General features: G+C 45.7%; 1 protein-coding gene across 1 annotated transcript in view; it reads right to left on the bottom strand.

The window, feature by feature from the left end:
* The window catches only part of LOC134212117 (uncharacterized), a 259280-nt gene that overhangs the window by 28107 nt on the left and 208224 nt on the right, over positions 1-22949 (bottom strand). Inside the window, exons 11-12 of the mRNA XM_062689667.1 lie at positions 21774-21865; positions 1210-1374 (exon numbers count right to left, since the gene is read on the bottom strand). Of these exons, the coding sequence (XP_062545651.1) occupies positions 1210-1374; positions 21774-21865 (257 nt within the window). The remainder of the gene's footprint in view (positions 1-1209; positions 1375-21773; positions 21866-22949) is intronic.

Raw genomic sequence — 22949 nt, 5'->3', positions numbered from 1 at the left:
GAAGCGAAACTACAGATAATAATACGTTTTGTTACGACGATATGACTTTGCAGTTCTGGTGGTTACACCCAATCCAACGAGCCCCGTCATTCTGCGCCGGTTGGATGAACCATAAGAGATAGTGCAACGTGAAGAAAAAGGGACCAAAAAAACAAAATCAAAACATGGGAGATACGACCGCAACTGACGTTGATCATTCAAGGAAGGGGGGCTGGTTTGAGTCGAATAAGAGCAGGAGAAAATGACCTAAAGCGAACTCGTGGGATGGAATGGATCAAAATGTTGAATAATATTATTCGCTACACTTAATTTATGCAAATGACTCAATTACAATCTAAACTTACAAATTGTCCAGTATCAATATTGATCTTGTAATTTCATTGACTCAATTGATGAGAAAAGATAAAAGTTACTGCAGTGGGTAGGCCATTTCGTAAAAATTCTGAGTTCTAAGCACAGGTATATAATATTAAGTCCTTCATGAGAACCAATCTAGCACTTGACATGTCGAGATAATTATATTTAAAACATAAATAGGTAAACCATTACAACAGCTTTCGTTTAGTACCATTTAGTATCAACAGATTCGTTTAGTACCATTCTTCCCCACAAACGACTTCATACAATTTTCGATATGGCTGCGTTGCGAAAAATGATGAGCGCCCTGCCCTGGCATCAGGAGTCCAATCTTAACCCGCTGCAAAAGCGGCAAACAGGCAAAACATAATTTGGGGTAAAGGAAAGCGGAAAACATAAACTAACGAGAATACACAAGTCATAAAAGTAATTTAGATCAGAAAATCATTGCGGCGCACGATGATGGTAAAAGCTAATGGAAACTAAGAGATCGGACATGAGAGCGGTAGCGGCGAAGGTGAAAGAAACACGCGCGCGCGCCTTCGGAAGAACAAAAGAGACCGGGCAGCCTTTTCGTGGTTGGTTGTTTTTGGTTTATGCTTCGGACCCTGGGGCATAATGGAGAGGCAAGCGCATATCCATTGATCCATCGGTGCGGCGGTACTACAACAGGAAAATAAAACGTTTCCACCATCGCTAGCCATCATCTATCCGAGGGTGCCGATTCGATAGAGGGATCCGTGAAAATGGCGTCTCCTTTTCGGTCGGAGATTGCCTTTTTGAAAATGTTGATCCGCTTCAATCGAGTGATGGTAGATAGTTACGCTAAAAAAAAGTTTAAAAGATGCTTACCTGACTAATTTTATTATTGGCACAGAAGAAACCTAACGTTGCTATTAAGTCGATTATCACAGCCTGGGTTTCACCCTTCTCCTCCGATTTCGGCACGCAGTACTGCAGCAGAATGCTGACCACGTCCAGGAACTTAAACGAAAGATTCTCCTCAGATAGCACGTCCTGAAAGAGTACGAAAAGAATAAGTACTAATAGAGACATGGCCGGTTGGAATGTTATAAGATATTGGGATCTTATTTGATTTGGACAGCTGGCAAGCATTGCCTTTGTAAGTTGATGTAATATCTAAAAAAAACTAATCAGATCGCTTACGACGATGCGCCGACACGATAGACAATACAGACTCCAATCGGTTTCGGCAACATTCGATTGTGGCAACACTTTTTTTTTAAACTGCCTGTAAGGCGCGTAAATCTTACCATCCACGTAAAAAACTGGTTAGACCAATAACGCCCGTAAAAAAATGTTTAAAAAAATTCAAGGAATTGAGACGTTACGTTTTTTTAATTTCCAATGTTTTGGCCTGTGGTCTTGGCCTTGTTCAGGGAATTAAAAGAGTGAAGAAGGCCAAGACAACAGGCCGAAACGATGGAAATTTAGAAAAACGTAACGTCTCAATTGACCTTTCCCGTCAAAAATTGTATCTCGTTTTATTGTCTCAGTCGATTCTTTGGCTTATTTAAGGTCAACTTTCCCACAGAACCCATATTTTTTGAAGCCTCTAACTTTTTTTGAAATCGAAAACAAAAATCGAAAAAGTGCTGTTTCTTTAAGATTGGACCGATTTTGAACGAATATCGGGTGAATTTTTCAGGCCGGTTCACACCTGCAGCACTTTTTCGGGTTTTGTTTTCGATTTTAAAAATATTCGGTACATTTTTTATACATTTTCAAAATAACCTAAGTAAAATACATTTTTTTTTTTTCAGAATAATATTTAGTTTTGCAGAATGGCTAAAATTGTTTTAAAGAAATTTAAACAAAATTTATTTGCGTTTGAATTTTTTTTTTGCGTGCTTATTATTTTTTCTTTTAACGTTGTTGGTTGACTTCTTGATTTCGCAATCGATGATTGAATTTTGCAAGCAGATAATGAAGATCATTATTATTTATTATTTATTCAGACTAAGGCCGAAGTGGCCTGTGCGGTATATAAGAGTCTTCTCCATTCGGCTCGGTCCATGGCTACACGCCGCCAACCACGCAGTCTACGGAGGGTCCGCAAGTCATCTTCCACCTGATCGATCCACCTTGCCCGCTGCGCACCTCGCCTTCTTGTGCCCGTCGGATCGTTGTCGAGAACCATTTTCACCGGGTTACTGTCCGACATTCTGGCTACGTGCCCGGCCCATCGCAGTCGTCCGATTTTCGCGGTGTGAACTATGGATGGTTCTCCCAACAGCTGATGCAATTCGTGGTTCATTCGCCTCCTCCACGTACCGTCCGCCATCTGCACCCCACCATAGATGGTACGCAGCACTTTCCTTTCGAAAACTCCAAGTGCGCGTTGGTCCTCCACGAGCATCGTCCAGGTCTCGTGTCCGTAGAGGACTACCGGTCTAATTAGCGTTTTGTAGATTGTCAGTTTGGTACGGCGGCGAACTCTATTCGATCGGAGCGTCTTGCGGAGTCAAAGTACGTACGATTTCCAGCCACTATGCGTCTCCGAATTTCTCTGCTGGTGTCATTTTCGGCAGTCACCAGTGAGCCCAAGTACACAAATTCTTCTACCACCTCGATTTCGTCACCACCGATGCAAACCCGCGGTGGGTGGCTCACATTGTCTTCTCTTGAACCTCTTCCTATCATGTACTTCGTCTTCGACGTGTTGATGACTAGTCCGATCCGCTTAGCTTCCCTCTTCAGTCTGATGTAGGCTTCCTCCATCTTCTCAAAGTTACGTGCCATAATATCTATGTCGTCGGCGAAACCAAATAGCTGGACGGACTTATTGAAAATTGTACCATTCGTGTTAATCCCTGCTCTTCGTATTACCCCTTCCAAAGCGATGTTGAATAGCAAACACGAAAGACCATCACCTTGCCGTAACCCTCTGCGGGTTTCGAAGGGACTCGAGAATGCCCCTGAAACTCGAACTACGCACATCACCCGATCCATCGTCGCTTTGATCAACCGTGTCAGTTTATCCGGAAAACCGTGTTCGTGCATTAGCTGCCATAGCTGGTCCTGATCGATTGTATCATATGCGGCTTTGAAGTCGATGAATAGATGATGTGTGGGCACGCTGTATTCGCGGCATTTCTGCAGTACTTGGCGAATGGCAAACATCTGGTCCGTGGTGGAGCGTTCGCCCATAAAACCCGCCTGGTACTGCCCCACGAACTCCCTTGCAGTTGGTGCTAGTCGACGGCATAAAATTTGGGAGAGTACCTTGTAGACGGCGTTCGGCAATGTGATTGCGCGGTAGTTGCTACAATCCAGCTTATCGCCCTTTTTGTAGATGGGACACACGACACCTTCCATCCACTCCTGCGGCAAAACTTCCTCCTCCCAAATCTTGGTAATGACCCAGTGCAGCGCTCTAGCCAGTGCCTCACCACCGTGTTTAAATAGCTCTCCTGGTAGTTGGTCAACCCCAGGGGCTTTGTTGTTCTTGAGCCGGCCAATCTCCTCCTGGATTTCCTGGAGATCCGGAGCCGGTAGAATTATGTCCTGCGCGCGTTCTCCCAGGTCCATCACCATACCGCCATCTTCGTCTGCCACATCGCCATTCAGGTGTTCTTCGTAGTGCTGCCGCCACCTTTGGATCACCTCACGCTCGTTCGTAAGAAGGTTCCCGTTTATGTCCTTACACATATCAGGCTGTGGCACGTGGCCCTTACGTGAACGGTTTAACTTCTCATAGAACTTTCGTGTGTTATTAGCGCGGTACAGTTGCTCCGTTTCTTCACGGTCGATCGATCTCCTGCTGGCGCTTTTTCCTCCGGAAAGTCGAGTTTTGTCTGTTCCGCGCCTGTTTATATCGTGCCTCGTTCGCCCTCGTGCGGTGTTGCAGCAATCTCGCCCATGCTGCATTCTTCTCTTCCACTAACTGCTCACATTCGCCGTCATACCAGTCGTTTCTCTGATCCGGGGGCACCGTCCCTAGTGCAGCGGTTGCGGTGCTTCCAATGGCGGATCGAATATCTCTCCAGCCATCTTCAAGAGACGCTGCGCCTAGCTGCTCTTCCGTTGGAAGTGCCACTTCCAGCTGCTGCGCGTATTCTTGGGCTAGTCTACCGTCTTGTAGTCGCCCAATGTTAAGCCGCGGCGTCCGACTTCGACGCGTGTTGTACACCGTCGAGAGTTTTGAGCGCAGGCATACTGCAACGAGGTAGTGGTCGGTTTCAATATTCGCACTGCGGTAAGTGCGGACATTCGTGATGTCGGAGAAGAATTTACCGTCGATTAGAACGTGATCGATTTGGTTTTCCGTTTCTTGGTTAGGTGATCTCCATGTGGCCTTGTGGATATTTTTGCGGGGAAAGAAGGTGCTTCGGACTACCATTCCGCGGGAGGCTGCGAAGTTTATGCATTGTTGGCAGTTGTCATTCGATACGGTGTGCAGACTATCCGGTCCGATGACCGGTCTATACATTTCCTCCCTTCCTACCTGTGCGTTCATGTCACCGATGACGATTTTAACGTCCCGCAGTGGGCATCCATCGTATGTCTGCTTCAGCTGTGCGTAGAACGCTTCTTTCTCGTCGTCGGGTCTCCCTTCGTGTGGGCAGTGCACGTTGATGATGCTATAGTTGAAGAAACGGCCTTTAATCCTCAGCTTGCACATCCTTGCGTTGATTGGCTGCCACCCAATCACGCGTTGGCGCATCTTACCCAGCACTATGAAGCCGGTTCCCAGCTCGTTGGTGGTGCCACAGCTTTGGTAGAACGTAGCCGCTCGATGCCCGCTTCTCCACACTTCCTGTCCTGTCCAGCAAATCCCCTGCAGCGCCACGACGTCGATGTTGCGGGGATGTAATTCATCGTAGATCATCCTGTCGCAACCTGCGAAACCTAGCGACTTGCAATTCCATGTTCCAAGCTTCCAATCGTGATCCTGTATTCGTCGCCTAGGTCTTTGCCGATTGTATCGAGTCACATTATCTCTTATATTGTTCGTAATGATTGGTTTTCTAGGCGGCTTATTGGGCCAGCGCAAACCTCCTGTCTCGTCAGAGGGCCATCGTGTCAGGGCTGTTTAGCGTCCCACCTAACACCAGAACTTGGGCTTGTGCGCTTTGAGCGGCACACGGTCGCTTTGGTGGGGCCTACTTGCGGATACATGCAGCTTTTTATAGAGGTTTAACAGGGCCCACTGTCAAACCCCACCACATCCTAGGCAAGCCCCACAACTCGCAGATGGCCTGGGGAGGGATCGTCAAGCCCTTGGACATAGTCCCTGCTGCCCGGGTCCAAACATACCTACTGTTTCTATTCCTGTTGGACTCTTTTGGTTTTGCGATTCTTGCCGACTCAATTTTGAGCTTGCAGTATACTGCCGTCATACGCATTTTTGTCCCATGTTTGCTGGGATTCCCTATATACATGGGACAGTTATGCGTATAACGGCAGTATACGAGCGAGACAAAACCAAACGGAAAACTTTACGGGAATTATTAATATGCATGGATTTCATGGACACACGGCTAGGAAACTATGGATAATATCTTCGAAGGGTTAATAAAATCATCTATTACTTACTTACTTATGGATCCTGTACACCTCCGGTGGTGTAAAGGGCCGACTTGAAAGATCTCCATCCTGAGCGTTGCCTGGCTATCGCTTTAACCTGTTGCCAGGTTAGATTTCGGTCGACTTCTTTTATTTCTTTATTGAGGCTTCGCCGCCATGAGCCTCTAGGTCTGCCTCTGCTGCGATGTCCCGGTGGGTTCCAGTCTAATGCTTGTTTACAGATTTCGTTTCCGACCCTACGTAGAGTGTGACCGACCCAGCCCCACCCGATCCCGAATTTCTGTTGCTATCGGCCTCTGGTGACAACGACGATGGAGCTCTTTGTTTGAGATCCAGTTGTGAGGCCCCAGGCTCGAATTATATACCGCAGGCATAAAAAAAAGGCAGCCCTTGCTTTCTTGATCCATGCGCCTATGACGATCTTGGTACCGCCGTCTGACGCCATTTGGCTACCAAGATATTGGAAGCTTTTAACATTCTCCACTGGTTGCCAGGCTACTGTGAAACTGGAAGCATTACATCCAACGATTTGGGTTTGTTGACGTTGATGACTAAACCAGCCGAAGAGGAACGCTCGGCAAGGTCGTTGAGCTTACTCTGCATATCAGAGCGCCGTTGCGCGATGAGTGCAACGTCATCAGTCAATTCGAAGTCTATCAGGTGCTCCATGATTATAGGCTGCCATAACAGCCTGCGGTTTGGTTCACGGTCAATAGCATCTACCAGAATCTCGTCGATTACGATGAGGAACAGTAACGGTGATAGAATACAACCTTGCCTCACACCAGCTACGACCCGGATAGGGTCGGACAGGACCCCATTGTGCAGCACTCTACACGAAAAAGCGTCGTACTGTGCTTCGATGAGGCCGATGATTTTCTCAGGAACCCCCTTGCGTCTCAGGGCGCCCCACATATTCTCGTGATTGAGACGGTCGAAAGCTTTTTCGTAGTCAATGAATACTAAGGAATTCGTTGACCTGCTCCAGAATGATGCGGAGCTTGACAATATGGTCCACACAGGATCTTCCGGCACGGAATCAGGCCTGCTGCCGCCGGAGAGTCGCATCGATCCTCTCCTGAATCCGGGCTAGGATAATTTTGCAACGGTACACAGCAACATAATGCCTCGCCAGTTATTGCATACAGTCAGGTCACCCTTTTTGAGCACCTTCACTATGATACCTTGCATCCAGTCGGCCGGGAAAATTGCGATGTCCCAAATATTACAAAATAAACGATGCAGTAGTTGAGCGGATGTCATAGGGTCAGCTTTAAGCATCTCGGCTGATACGCGATCGACCCCTGGGGCTTTATTCGATTTCGTGCTTTGGATGGCTGTTTGAATCTCTAGCAGTGATGGAGCTTCGGTATTGACGCGTGTTATACGTCGGATGCTAGGCAGATCATGCCCAGGAGGTGATGGCCTGGCTTGCACTTGAAAAAGATGTTCAAAGTGCTCGAACCAGCGTTTCAGCTGGTCAGTTGGGTCGGTCAATAACTGATCATTCGCGTCATTCACCGGCATCGTTGCATCCATCTTCGCCCCGCTTAAGCGTCGTGAGATATCGTAGAGGAGGCGAATGTCCCCGGTTGCGGCGACTCTCTCTCCTCCTTCTGCCCACGCTCGCTTATCCCGTAAACATGAGCGTTTTACTTCCTTCTCAAGAGCCGAGTATCGTTGACGGGCTAAGACTTTGGCTCATCTGGTTTTTGATCGCTCTATCGCGGCTTTGGCTTCTCTTCGCTCCTCTATCTTTCTCCAGGTCTAATCGGTGATCTATTGTTTTCTCTGGGAGCGCAGTTCGCCCAGATTGTTCTCGCTGGTGGCGATGAAGGCATTCTCGATGGCGGTCCATTGGTCTTGGAGGAGCGATCCCCCGATCACCATGTCGTTATTACCACAAGATTCTGCGAACAGCTCTCCGTTTTCGCTCATTTCTCCGAGACCATGGCGTCCCATAATGCGCTCATGGTTCGAGTTGTCGGATCCGATCTTCGCATTTAAGTCGCCCAAACAGATCTTGATATCACCCTTCGGGATTCTATCTACGACGGCATTGAGTTGACAGTAGAAGTTCTCTTTGTCTTGCAGATCGGCATCATAGGTTAGCGCATAACATTGGATTATTGTTAGGTTTCGGACCCGTGTGCTAAATCTGGCAACGATTATCCATTCACTTATAGGTTCCCACTTCATAAGCGCAGAGTGTGCCTGTGCGCTTAGTAGAAAGCCAACTCCGCGATGCCGAGGAGCGTGTTCACCTCGTAAACCAGAGTATAGCAGAACTTGTCCCGACGGCGTTCTGTGTTCTCCAAAGTTTGGCCAACGGACTTCACTCAGTCCCAGGATCTCAAGCTTCATGCGGCGTACCTCATTGGCAAGTTGTGCCAATTTACCATGCTGGGCTAGGGTTAAAACGTTCCATATTCCTATTCGTGTCCGTTGTTTCGCGCTAAGAGTCGTCGCCGTAAAATCTGTCCGTATTCTTTCATTATCGGATTCTCGAACAAATTGATGTTTCGGGAACAGTAGGTAGTTGGTCCAAGGTTCCCAATCCAACGGGATGGGGCTGCCATCTTAGGTATAGCTTCCGGGGAATAGCATTTCATATTCAGCCGCTGGATGCCAGAACAGACGCTGTTGGAGCCGCACCTTCTTGGTGAGCAGACGCTCGATCAGTCGGGTCAAATTTGTTTAAAGTCCCACCCAACACCAGGACTAGGCTAGTGCGCTTTGAGCGGCACACGATCGCTTTGATAGGGCCTGCTTGGGGACACATGCAGCTTTTTATAGAAGTTCAACTGTCGAACACCACCACATCCAAGGCAGACCCCACATGACGAACCCTCTCACTCTATCTGATGTCAGAAGGACAACAGTGCCCAGGCTACACTATTAGCTAAGTACGCAACTCTTAGCTGGCGGTCAATTATCATCGGAAGACCCGTGGAAGCGTGAGTATTGGAACTTGTGAGGACCAGACATATGTTAGGCGCCCCTTCCCGGATGTCAACTCACCATTTCGTAAATCATCTATGAAAACCAACAAATATCTACGAATAACTCGTTTCAACAAACGTCCTTTTTTAAGAGCATTGACAAACTAACTCTTGATGAGACCACTTAAGATACAATCAATCGCTCAAGATCCTGTGATGAAACCTCATTTTTTGAGGTACTAGACGATCCTCCCGGAAAAAAATACGATCGAATCCAACAAACAAGTACAGACTGCATAGACAAACCCTCAGCATCATCGTCTAAACCAAACGCAACCCGAATCAATGTGTCGACTCCTGCACCTTCCACCCATAGAGTTAAACGCCCCGCCAATAACATCGATTTCGTACCACCCTCCAAAAGCTCAACTTATATTTTTTTTATTCATGTATTTTATTAGGTAGACTGGGAATCGAACCAATGACCATTCGCTTATAAGGCGAAAGTGTTGACAACTACGACCCCCCATTCAACTTATATAATGTGGAAAATTATTCGCAAGCTGTCACCAATAGAGACGATCCAGGAATCCCTTGTAAAGAGTTGGTGATGTCAATTCTCAACCTATGGATGTCGAGTCATTCTACGTCACTCCTTTCGCGCCGAAGCAGAGTAAAGACGATGTTCAATTGCATGTCGTAGACATCTCTAATGTTCAGGGCAGCAGGGACCATGTCCAAGGGCTTGACGACCCCTCCCCAGCTGTCTGCGAGTCAGGGAGAACTGCCTAGGGCGTGGTGGGATTTAGCAGTGGGCTCTGCTAAAATCCCTCCCAAAAAACCACAAGTGCCCGTAAGCGGACTCTATCAAAGCGACTGTGTGCCGCTTCAAAAGCACAAGCCCAGGGAGGAGTGCCAACTGGCATGTGGAGTGTCCCTACTGGTAGGGTAGTGCGTGAGCTGCTTTGGCAGGGAGTGAGTGATCTGTTTGTGCTGAGGCAGGAGTGTCATAGCGAGTCGCCGCCGCTATGGCAGCCTCGAAGCGCAGCAGAAGTCTGAGTATGGACTGCACATGCTAAGGTAAGAGTGTCGTAGCGTTGCTACCGCTATCGACACCTCGAGGCATGGCAGTGGAGTGTTAGAATAAGTTGTGGAGTGTACCTACTTCGGTAGGGTAGCGCGTGAGCTGCTTCGGCAGGGAGTGAGTGATCTGGTTGTGCTGAGGCAGGAGTGTCATAGCGTGTCTCCGCCGCTATTGTCACCTCAAAGCGCAGCAGAAGTCTGAGTATGGACTGCACATGCTGAGGCAGGAGTCGAGGTATCCCATCGACACCTCGAGGCATTGCAGTGGAGTGTTAGAGTGAGCACCTGAAAAGGGTCACATGGAGCGAATGGTCTTTGGAGAAGCTGCTTCGGCGGCAGGGTAGCAGTGTGGGTTGTACCCACTCACCTACAGTTGTGCACATGTGGTGCATGGGGAGTGTCCCTGCTTCGGCAGGGTAGCGTATGGTCTGCTTCGGCAGTGGTGTGATTGATCTGCTCGTGCTGAGGCAGAGTGTCGTAGCGCAATATCTGTAGGCCCAGGCAGTTACCGCTATTGACACCTCGAGGCATGGCAGCGGAGCGTCCGGGAGAGCATCCAAGTAAGACTCAAATGGAGTGAATGGGGTGCGAGTCAGTCTCGCGTGGGACGAGTGCCTGTGTGAGCGATAATGAGTGAGTACGCTTAGTACTGCCGTCCCCCCAGAAGTAGTACTGCGAGGTAGTTCCTGGGGGAAACGATGGTGGAGCCCAAGGGAGTTTAGTCGGTATTACCGGTATGGTCGAGTCCGACACTCCAGTACACTTCCGTGCGGTAGTTTGGCAACTACAATGCACGTGTACTGGGTTAGTGTGTAAATGCATTCTCCCTTGTAAAAAAAAAAAAAAAAAAAAAAAAAAAAGACATCTCTAATGCAGATACATCTTCTATCTATATAATAAAAATGAAATGGTCTGTGTTTGTATCCGCATAACTCGAAAATGGCTGGATGGATTTTCTTCATTCCTTCAGCAATTATGTTCGTTATCGTTTCCGACGGGTTTATATGATATTTCGTCATGCAAAAAATCACGAGTAAGGGTGGAAAAACTATGAAAAACTAAAGTTAAGATATTTCGCATGGGCAGCTCAGAACGCGCATTTTCGCCTACTATGCAGGACAACGTCTGCCGGGTCGACTAGTAACTAAATAATAAAAGTGACTAAATTGGTTCGTCGAAGGAAAAACACAGGCGATTTCTCCTTTGTATCGTGTAAAATCACCGATTGTAAATCGTATCTATTCGAAAGTCATCGGTGATGCCTGGTACTGGCCGGAAGGATTAACGCGCGATAATTCGAACTAAACAAAAAAAGGGACCTACTATATACACCTGTCGAACAACAGATAAACTTCAATTCAAATCGATTCTCCGTTACAACATACCCACGACGCACAGCATCAGGTACATTGGAAGCCCTAACGCTCCCCATCACAGTCGTGACCTTGCAGTCAGCGTCCTACAGCCGTCCTGGCCCTGTGTTTAGATTTGGTGAGAGGGGCTTCCAGCCTACCCCTTCAGGCAAGCACAATCGATTAAAGAACAACAACCGCCCTGGTGACATCGCACCCAACAGGCACGAAACCATCTCCCATCTGCAATCCACTAACGATTCATCATCCGGGACGCACAACAACAAACAATTTGGAAGACGTCCAGAACGATTTTTGGAGAAATTCAAAGAGGTATTCTCAAAGAAAACCCTGGAAGAATGTCCAAAGATATTTCTAGAAGAATTATCCATGGAATTCACGGAAGAATTTAACGAGAGTGTGTAAAAAGTTTGCTCTGGAGTTTCTACTAAATCTTCAATTAAAATTGCACCAGATTTTTTGTGGAATTTCTTTGAATTCCTTTTAAGAAGATTTTGAAATTGTAGAAACTTACCGTGGAAATTCTGAGAAATATCCATTTAACACATGAACGATTTTAATTTCTTGTCGACATTCGAAAGAATTTACTTTGGAACTTAATTGAGACGCATTTCTTGTGGAAATTAAAGAAAAAAAACTTGTGGAAATTAAGAATATTTTTTCATTTAAACTTAAAAGGATTTTCTTTATTTCTACATACGAGTTTTTACGAGAAATTCCTCATAATTTTCATCGGAAAATCTCCTTATTCTGCTTATTGGGTACGTATTACCCAACATGTACCATGCCTCTTCTATGTTGCATATAACCTAATAGTTTGCTAATAATCACGGAATGATAAAAGGTTTTTTTTTTTGTGTCTTTATTAAGGAGACTTTCAGCCCGAGGCTGGCTCGTCTCCGAATTAATGATAAAAGGTTTATCCCGCTATGATTTTCCATTTTGAACGAGATGTTAGGTGGTAGAAAATTTTCACTTTAGATGTGTTTCTCAATTCATCGATTCGTAACAGTTAATTTTTTTTAAACTTTATTAGTGAGGTTTTTAGCCCTAGGCTAGTTCACCTCAGTTAATTCTTGATAATCCTTAAAATAACCCTCGGCAATTGTAATGTGTCGCTATGTAGCATCGAAAGACATGTATATCAATATGAAATCTAATGATAATGTGCTTCGCTTGTTTATGGTGATATAATTCACCGCCATACAAAACTGACTATCTACAAAACGCTCATTAGACCGGTAGTCCTCTACGGACACGAGAACTGGACGATGCTCGTGGAGGATCAACGCGCACTTGGAGTTTTTGAAATAAAAGTACCATCTATGGTGGGGTGTAGATGGCGGACGGTACGTGTGGAAGGCGAATGAACCACGAGTTGCATCAGCTGTTGGGAGAACCATCGGACAATTGCGGTGGGCCGGGCACGTACCCAGAATGCCGGATAGCAATTCGGTGAAAATGGTTCTCATCAACAATCCGACGGGCATAAGAAGGCGAGGTACGCAGCGAGCAAGGTGGATCGATCAGGTGGAGGACGATTTGCGAACCCTCCGAAGACTGCGTGGTTGGCGACGTGCAGCCATGAACCGACCCGAATGGAGAAGAGTTTTATGTACTGCACAGGCCACCACGGCCTGAGTCTGATCAAATGATAAAAATAACTGTTTATGATTTCTCATTTATACAATTAAATGAAGCCTGGGACACGCATCTATCTAAATCAGGTCTTTAAAACAAAATGTACCTTATTTGAAATTTCCTCTATGCTGCAAGATCAGTTGAAGTAAATATGCTCTTCCAAGAAAACGTATCTACTCAGGGTGAAGAGGCATCCAGGCCCATCGAAGTAATCGAAACATAACCCCACATAAGTGTAAATATCAATTTACAGAACTCGGCAGCATCTGAGCCATATTTACTGAGTCGAAAAGTTACTCCGCAGAATCCCCTATCAGCAGTAGCAGAATATCGACATTTCATCAGTACCGTCGATTTCCGTAGGTTACCTCCCGTCCCAGCCTAGCCAGCTAGCAGACAACTTGGCTTCGTTAATGGAAGTGAAATTTTTCCACTTAATTTTTGCCACACACTCATAAATGAAAGATTAAACAAACTTTTCATCTAAATTGAATCAATGACGATGGGATCAACCAAGCAGCTCGGCACGGGACCATGTTAGATGCAGGAAGGTTCTATCGTTACGTTGTATGAATAGACAACGCAACGGCGCGGATGGTATTGATGTTTGACTTCGGAAAGCTGCCTATGCCTATGTAGGCAATGCGACGAAGTGGAGCACGCTCTGATGATGCGGGCGAGTCTCAGGGAAGCGTATGTGGTTAGCTAAATATTTGCAAAACATATAGCTTCTGGTACAAGAAGGGATGGCCTAAAGAGAGGCAGAAGCGCAAGAAAAACAAATGTACGCAAGACCGGTGTAGGCATTTGCAAACAGCAGAGGACCTGGCTAACGATCGAATTATACAAAAAACTTTGAATTGCAAAAGTTAAATGAATACAGCTAGAACTAGTCATTCTGTACCGTAACAAAGATGATGATATTGACCTATATTGATGAATTATTTCAGACGGCGAAACGGAAAATGCAACTAATACAAACTATTGGCACAAGGGCAAATGGGAGAATCTATTGACTGCATAAGTTAGATTCAATTCAAATGGAAATCAACGATCATAAAGTACTAAATGAAGAAATTGATGCTGTTCGATATACCCACAATATTGTGTTTGAAATCTTATAAAATGTGTAGACATTGGATTGCACATGTAATGGTGTAAGCATGGCACAATTTTATAATTTTCCTCGAATATGATAACAATTGGCTGGTTCTCCACATATTATGCAAAATTGGAAACAAATAATTGAAGCATATAATCCTTTCATTTACCGTGTTTAAGACGACAAAGTTCAAAATTCTATAAAACTATGATTTCGAAGAGAAAAGAAAAAGAAAATTTAAAAAAAAATAGTCAAGTAATACTTTTTATAAATGTTCCCAATCAAAACTTTTAAATCATGCGTCGTTGAAACATTAGAATCATTTTCTAGCAATAATGGGAAGATGATTGAAGGTATACCTCCTACGACAAGACAGATATTATGATACGAATTTCGCAATTGAATTTTTACCCCAGCGAGCAGATTGGTTTTCACGAGCAAACATTTGTCATCTTGAAAATCAGAACCGAATCAATTCGCTTAGTTGTTAGTCAAAATTGAGCACTCCTTACCTTCCCATCAGTAGATTCCAACCAAAGCATCGCCAATCTGGGTGCGCAAACTTTGCCGGCTGATTGTTATTCGTCAAACAGAAGGGTAATTCCGAGCGAACGAGCGTTCATTTGGTTGGTGTTTGTTTACTTATTTGAAACAAGGTCGCACTTTCAGCGAGCATGCCTTCTCTGCCCAATAGAGGAAGAAATGAGTTTTTCCATCGAGTTGCAATCACATTTTTCAATGAGATGACAAATATTATTTTTGGTATTGGAATTTAATTAGCTTCTCTATCGGTATTGCGGTAACTCCAAAAATAGAGGAAGCACGCTATCAATGGAAATAAAAAACGATTAACAAGAACTGACGGAAGTGGAGGCAATATGTGGAGGCCACCGTTGAACCGTCGAATGTAGAAGAGTTGAAATCCTCACCTGTTGTGAAAATGCATACACTTTATTTATGACGAGTTACACTCATGATGTCACGTGTTTTTGATTTGACTTGTGCGATAGCATAAGAAAGAGCCATTCTTGATAATCAGACAAAAACCGCTTCCCTTCTCACTTCCGGAGGAATTCCTGGAAGAACTTCCGGATGGATTCCCGGCAGAATTTTCGGAGGAATTTCTGGAGGGATTCCTGGCAGAACTTCCGGAGGAACTTTTGGATGAACTTCCGGAGGATTTCTTTGAGAAACTTCTGGAGAAATTCCTGGAGAAACTTCCGGAGAAATTCTTGAAAGAACTTATGGAAAAATTCTTGGAGGAACTTTCGGAGGAACTTCCGGAAGAGTTCTTGGAAGACCTTCCGGAGGAATTCCTAGAAAAACTTTCGGTGGAATTCTTGGAGGAACTTTCGGAGGAATTCCTGGGAGAAACTCTCGAAGAAATTCTTGAATGAATTCTTGGAGGAATTTTCGGAGAAATTCTTGGAAGAATTCCTAGAGGAACTTACGGAGATATTCCTTTAGAAACATCGGGAGGAATTCCTGGAGGAGCTTCCGGAGGAATTTCAGGAGAACAATAGGATTCAAGTCTTTCACAGTGTCTCCGAAATCGGTTCCAGGTGTCCCGGGATGTTCCGTATGCATCCAAATTGTTTAAAATTGAAAGTACAACCATAGACCGATACAAATTAGTCTATTAGGTGAAGGAGGTTAGTTGGACACCTACTTAAGCAAGATGCAGAGAACTGCACGACCTCTCATAGGTGCCACGAGAAGTTTTTCTTGGCATTGTTAGTGTGGAAGGTTGGTAGAAGTCGTTTTGGTAGAACGTGAAACACAGAAAGAACTATGATAGAAATACAAAGTAGGAAAGGAACGAGCCTGGAATTGAATCCACGACCTCCTGCTTATAAGGCAAAATCGGTAGCCACAAGACCACACAGCTCATCAGTGTGCTTAAAACTGGTCATAGTGCTTCCAAATTCATTTAGAGAGATCACAAATAAATATTCTCCACGATAATGAAGACGATGTTGGTACAAATAACAAACATTAAAGTCAAAAATGTCCTCAATGGCCACCCGACAGACCCCGCTGGGACTCCGTAAAAATCAGAAACCGTTGAACCGACATATCCAATTGATCGCTCCTCTGAAATTGTGATGGGTACTAGCAATAATGTCTTTTTCCATCGACAGAGTATAAAGACAATGTTGCGTTCAAGTTTTTTTTTTGCAACAAATATAGTTAGGTTAGGTATTTGTTGCGAACTTTTTAAACTGCGATTATTTATTTTATCGAAAGCGAAACAATTATTATGTCAACAGATGGCTAGGTTTATGACTAAATATTGACAACCAATAAATTTTTAACTGAAATCTTCGTCATGAACCAGCGACATTTCAAAATGCGTGGCAAACAATCATTGTCCTATTCCAGCGGTTCTCAACCTTTTTCTTGAGAGGTACCCCTTTAAACTTTTGCATTAATTGAGGTAACCCTAATTTTTTGCTTATTTTCATAAGCGTAACTCACGAGATCCATGAAAAATGGACCTGAAAACTGACGGGATTATAAGGCTCTCCATAGGTTGGGCTGAAATTTTCATTATTTCGTGAAACTTTCCAATTCAAATTAAGTTTACACATCAAGCTTCCGAATATCTTGAAAGTAGGCTCTTGCAGGGAGGTTTCTAAGCCTCTTGAAGGAAGGGTTCCGAGCCCCTTTAAAGGCGGCTTTTAATAAGAATAATTCCGAGGCCTTTGAAGGGAGATTTCCAAGCCTAAGGAGTTTCCTAATCTCTTGAAAGTTGGCTTCCACGCCGCTTGGTAAAAAGCCTCTAAGCCTCTTTATTGGCGGCTTTTGAGCCACTTAAAAGGAAGCTTCCTAGAATGTTGAAAGTACGCTTCCAAGCCCCTTGAAAGAAGAATTCCGAGCTTTTTGAAGGAAGGCTTTCCAGCCTCTTGAAAGAAGGCTTCCGTGCCTCGTGAAAGGAGGCTCTTGAAAAGAGTCTTCCGGGCCTTTTGAAAGGAAGCTTCTGACCCTTTTTAAAAGGAGGCTTCCGAGCCCCTCAAAGCGGCTAGTCTTGAAAGAAAGCTTCCCGACCTCTTGAAACGAGGTTCCTGGGCCTCTTGAAAAGAGTCTTCCGGGCCTCTTGAAAGGAGGCCTCCAAGCCTATTGAAAGGAGCCTTCCGGGCCTCTTGAAAGGAGGTTTCCGGGCCTCTTAAAAGGAGGCTTCCGTACCTCTTGAAAGGAGACTTCCGGGCCTCTTGAAGGGAGGCTTCCGGGCCTCTTGGAAGGAGGCTTCCGGGCCTATTGAAAGGAGCCTTCCGGGCCTATTGAAAGGAGGTTTCCGGGCCTCTTGAAAGGAGGCTTCCGGGCCTCTTGGAAGGAGGCTTCCGGGCCTCTTGAAAGGAGGCTTCCGGGCCTCTTGAAAGGAGGCTTCCGGGCCTCTTGAAAGGAGGCTTCTGGGCCTCTTGAAAGGAGGCTTCCGGGCCTCTTGAAAGGAGGCTTCTGGGCCTCTTGAAAGGAGGCTTCTGGGCCTCTTGAAAGGAGGCTTCTGGGCCTCTTGAAAGGAGGCTTCAGGGCCTCTTGAAAGGAGGCTTCAGGGCCTCTTGAAAGGAGGCTTCCGGGCCTCTTGAAATGTGGCCTGGGCCTCTTGAAAGGAGGCTTCCTGGCCCCTCTTGAAAGGAGGCTTCCGGGCCTCTTGAAAGGAGGTTTCGGGCCTCTTGAAAGGAGGCTTCCGGGCCTCTTGAAAGGAGGCTTCCGGCCCTCTTGAACGGAGGCTTCCGGGCCCCTCGGAAGGAGGCTTCCGGCCCCTTGAAAGGAGGCTTCCGGGCCTCTTGAAAGGAGGCTTCCGGGCCTCTTGACAGGAGGCTTCCGGGCCTCTTGAAAGGAGGCTTCCGGGCCTCTTGAAAGGAGGCTTCCGGGCCTCTTGAAAGGAGGCTTCCGGGCCTCTTGAAAGGAGGCTTCAGGGCCTCTTGAAAGGAGGCTTCAGGGCCTCTTGAAAGGAGGCTTCAGGGCCTCTTGAAAGGAGGCTTCCGGGCCTCTTGAAAGGTGGCTTCCGGGCCTCTTGAAAGGAGGCTTCCGGCCCTCTTGAAAGGAGGCTTCCGGGCCTCTTGAAAGGAGGCTTCCGGCCCTCTTGAAAGGAGGCTTCCGGCCCTCTTGAAAGGAGGCTTCCGGCCCTCTTGAAAGGAGGCTTCCGGCCCTCTTGAAAGGAGGCTTCTGGCCCTCTTGAAAGGAGGCTTCTGGGCCTCTTGAAAGGAGGCTTCTGGTCCTCTTGAAAGGAGGCTTCTGGCCCTCTTGAAAGGAGGCTTCTGGGCCTAGTGAAAGGGGGCTTCTGAGCCTCTTGAAAGAAGGCTTCCGGGCTTCTTGAAAGGAGGCTTCCGGGCCTCTTGAAAGGAGGCTTCCGGGCCTCTTGAAAGGAGGCTTCCGGGCCTCTTGAAAGGAGGCTTCCGGGCCTCTTGAAAGGAGGCTTCCGGGCCTCTTGAAAGGAGACTTCCGGGCCTCTTGAAGGAGGCTTCCCGACCTCTTGAAACGAGGCTCCTGGGCCTCTTGGAAAGAGTCTTCCGGGCCTCTTGAAAGGAGGCTTCCGGGCCTTTTGAAAGGAGGCTTCCCGACCTCTTGAAACGAGGCTCCTGGGCCTCTTGAAAAGAGTCTTCCGGGCCTCTTGTTGAAAGGAGGCTTCCGGGCCTCTTGAAAGGAGGCTTCCGGGCCTCCTGAAAGGAGGCTTCCGGGCCTCTTGAAAGGAGGCTTCCGGGCCTCTTGAAAGGAGGCTTCCGGGCCTCTTGAAAGGAGGCTTCCGGGCCTCTTGAAAGGAGGCTTCCGGGCCTCTTGAAAGGAGGCTTCCGGGCCTCTTGAAAGGAGGCTTCCGGGCCTCTTGAAAGGAGGCTTCTGGGCCTCTTGAAAGGAGGCTTCTGGGCCTCTTGAAAGGAGGCTTCCGGGCCTCTTGAAAGGAGGCTGTTGGGCCTCTTGAAAGGAGGCTGTTGGGCCTCTTGAAAGGAGGCTCTTGAAAGGAGGCTTCCGGGCCTCTTGAAAGGAGGCTTCCGGGCCTCTTGAAAGGAGGCTTCCGGGCCTCTTGAAAGGAGGCTTCCGGGCCTCTTGAAAGGAGGCTTCCGGGCCTCTTGAAAGGAGGCTTCCGGGCCTCTTGAAAGGAGGCTTCCGGGTCTCTTGAAAGGAGGCTTCCGGGCCTCTTGAAAGGAGGCTTCCGGGCCTCTTGAAAGGAAGCTTCCGGGCTTCTTGAAAGGAGGCTTTTGGACCTCTTGAAAGGAGGCTTCCGGCCCTCTTGAAAGGATGCTTCCGGCCCTCTTGAAAGGAGGCTTCCGGGCCTCTTGAAAGGAGGCTTCCGGGCCTCTTGAAAGGAGGCTTCCGGCCCTCTTGAAAGGAGGCTTCCGGCCCTCTTGAAATGAGGCTTCCGGGGCTCTTGAAAGGAGGCTTCCGGGCCTCTTGAAAGGAGGCTTCCCGACCTCTTGAAACGAGGCTCCTGGGCCTCCTGGAAAGAGTCTTCCGGGCCTCTTGAAAGGAGGCTTCCCGACCTCTTGAAACGAGGCTCCTGGGCCTCTTGAAAAGAGGCTTCCGTGCCTCTTTAAAGGAGGCTTCCATGCCTCTTGAAAGGAGGCTTCCATGCCTCTTGAAAGGAGGCTTCCATGCTACTTGAAAGGAGGCTTCCATGCCTCTTGAAATGAGGCTTCCATGCCTCTGGAAAGGAGGCTTCCGTGCCTCTTGAAAGGAGGGCATCAAAATCGGATATTGGAATAGGAGGAGGACATTTAAAGGTGTACCATACTCGAAACAACGCAGCTGGTCCCCGGTGGTGGGCCTATCCTATTCCAATAACCGATGTTTGATGCCCTTGAGCCGTTCAGCTCTCACCTTATTCGTTAAGCCATTTAGCTTCCGCTTCGGTCACGATCGCGAACGACTCGGATAGTCCCCGACGCACAATGGTTCGAGGGCAGCCAAAACCTCGAAAATCGAAACTCGTATTTCGATCAGAATTATGTTTTTCTCATTTTAAACAATACTTATGTGGTTCAAATTCAAAATTTGAAGAAGTTCTATTGAGTTTTGACTTCGTTACATCAATTTTTACTATAACTAAGTGACTGTTATCTTTGGAATGAGTAATTGACAAGCTACTAAATGATCAAACCCAAATTACTAAATAATTGATAGCATTTTTGCTTTTAACCTAGGTAAAAGAAAGACCACTTCTCCTGTAACTTCCTTATCATCTTGGTGCGGCATCAATGGAACGATTTCCTCTCTTCTTTAATCTTCTTCTTCAATGGATTACGTTCCAGTCGAAACATGGCCTGCTTTCCAGTAGTGTACCATATAGTTTTCGGCTGATTCGATTCGATCAAATTTTACACAACCTAGCTCCTAACAAATCAGCCAAAAGCTAAGTAAAAGTTCATTTAATCATCGTACAATGTTCTGTGAAATTATTCTGTAACATACCAGCTGCCTTTTTTGCAATTCTGAGCTCAATCGAGCAATCAGAAACAATTTCTAGATCGAATAAATGACGGAGGTGTATTTTTCTATACATTTTGTCTGAATTCCCCATAAAAACTTAAAATCAAATGCGCCAGCTTATGCAACAAGCAATTGAGCTGGAATTTTAAGAGATTGATTTTCTCACCCAAAGACAAAATCTTGGGGGGTGCAAAACCTTTTTCCAGGTAAAACATAATAAATCGATACAAGCGTGACATACGAATCAAATCACTTTGGCGTTTGGTATATCTTGAGGTCCATGAAGAATCCTAGTCATAAGCCAACACTAATTAAAAAAAGCAAAAAACATGTTAAATAAGTGAAAAAGAAAGATCGAAATGTATTAATAAGTATAATGACCATATGCAATGGATTTAGTGTGGATATTGATGAGAAATTCGAAAAAAAAAATCTACTTCAGACTGTGTTATGCAAACACCTCAAAACCTTGGGAAGAAAAAAATCCTAAAACATGTCTTATATTCCGTAAAATTGGCAAAACTCGACTCTATCAGAAAGTAGACAAGATAATAAACTATGCTGCCGTGAATCGCATGTCTGTTCCATCTTGGCTGGGTTTCCTATTCGATTCACGGCAGTATACATAGCCAAAAACATAATAAAAAATGAAAAGAAGTTCGAAATTAAAAAAAAAACCAAGTGCGCTTATAATTTCTGGAGCAATCTATATGTGGTGTTGTAAAATTTTAATGGCAATCGAGCTTTTTGATCCGAATATGATCTTATTTTACGTATATTTCACGCACATTCCGACTCGAAACCACTCTCGTACGACAGTTTACCTGATTTGCTCGTTACGAATCGAAATGCACAATGACACCCCATACCTTCGAAGGTAAATGGTTCACTACGCTACCACTTTAAATTGACGCACAATTGAAGAAATAGATTGAGGAGAATTTCTTTAAATTCCATTTCTTTTTTCACGCATTGCAATTTCTCAGTCGACAATGTACGAGACAAAGTTTTATGTCACATTTTCATGAATAGCATCTAAAGTAGCACATAAATGAAAGAAACTTGCGGTGAGCAATTAAAATTTCATTCACAAACTGTGTATCGTACCATTTGAGTACCATTTTATGGACTTCAGTATAGTTCCACACCTTTCATTTGTAATGAATGGCATTTCTTACAGCCTAACATAACACAATCCGCCACACTTCCTAACCAGTTCCAAATGTGATAGAGAAAAAAAGTGTCACCCGCCATAAATACTAAGCTCAAGGAGCAGACAAAAAGCACCAAACTATATCTTACCTGAAACGTCACAATGTCCAGATTGGCCAACGTTACCAGAAGATTAAAGGTAGCTGCCGCCAGCGAAATCGTTCTTGGTGGAATGCATTCACCTGCGGAAAAGAAAACAAAAAAAAAAGAGAAAACATGTTGAAACTCGGGTCAGGCTCGGCTGGTCCAGGACGGTGGATCGTTTGCCTTTTTTATATCTAGCCGTAAGCCACAAAGTAATCACATAAAACAATGTGAAAAATTGCTGTTATAACGCTAAAGCCAAACAACCCTAACCCTTTCATACTCAATGCGATTGTTAAATTGCGTACTTCGAAGAATTGTTGGTAAAACACACCCAATTATTCAAATTACTTCTGGGGTGGATCTACGTTCCCGAGTGGAATGAGGCAGGCTCCGAAACTCAAAAGAAATCCGACCGGCATCTGATAAAAGCGTAATAATTTTAATTAAATTATCCCATTTCCGGTAGTTACCGGTCGGGAAATATAGTAATGGCAGCAGGTACAGTGATACGACGGATGATGGACCGACAAAGCTTGGGTGGAAAAAGGCGCTGACCATTCAGCAACGGCTCCGTTTGTTTTGGCGCTGTTTCTGATCTACTTGCGGCCCCGGCCGTTGCGAAGGCATCTGTTGAACATAAGAACCGCGCCTGAGATAATGAAACCCTAATAATCAAACCATGCCGCTGGCTGGCTGCAGCGGGTGGCGGGGAAGGATGAGAAAAGCACACATTAAACTTATCGAAATTACTGAAATTGAGCAATTCTCACGTTCCGATTTCAGCGCCTGCGGACGCTGACGAATTGGTTTCGGAGGCGTACATGTGCAGGTCCCAACATGGATTGGTTTAAATCTGTAAGTTGTGAATTATATGTTTTGTGCACATATGTTACCCACAAGCTGTTAGGAAAAGTATTTGAAACACGATTCTAGAGCAAAACATTTCAGTGAAATCTTCATAAACTATTAAACTTCCTACTACTGAACAATTACGTCATGATGATACATGAGTTGTCGTTGGTTTACCATATATCAATGAATGAAGCTTTGAAAAAAAAATTGATATTATTATCGAACATCCGTATTTAAAGCGTCCCACGCTTTCGGCATAGAAAACGGTCAGATTTATTCCATGTATGTTTGCGCCCCGAGACCGCGCGGAAAGTCAACGGATTAACC

Source organism: Armigeres subalbatus, chromosome 2 (assembly GCF_024139115.2).
Source record: "Armigeres subalbatus isolate Guangzhou_Male chromosome 2, GZ_Asu_2, whole genome shotgun sequence".
Lineage (NCBI taxonomy): Eukaryota > Metazoa > Arthropoda > Insecta > Diptera > Culicidae > Armigeres > Armigeres subalbatus.
Note: the sequence above shows the minus strand (reverse complement) of the source record. Positions and strands in the feature narration are given on the sequence as shown.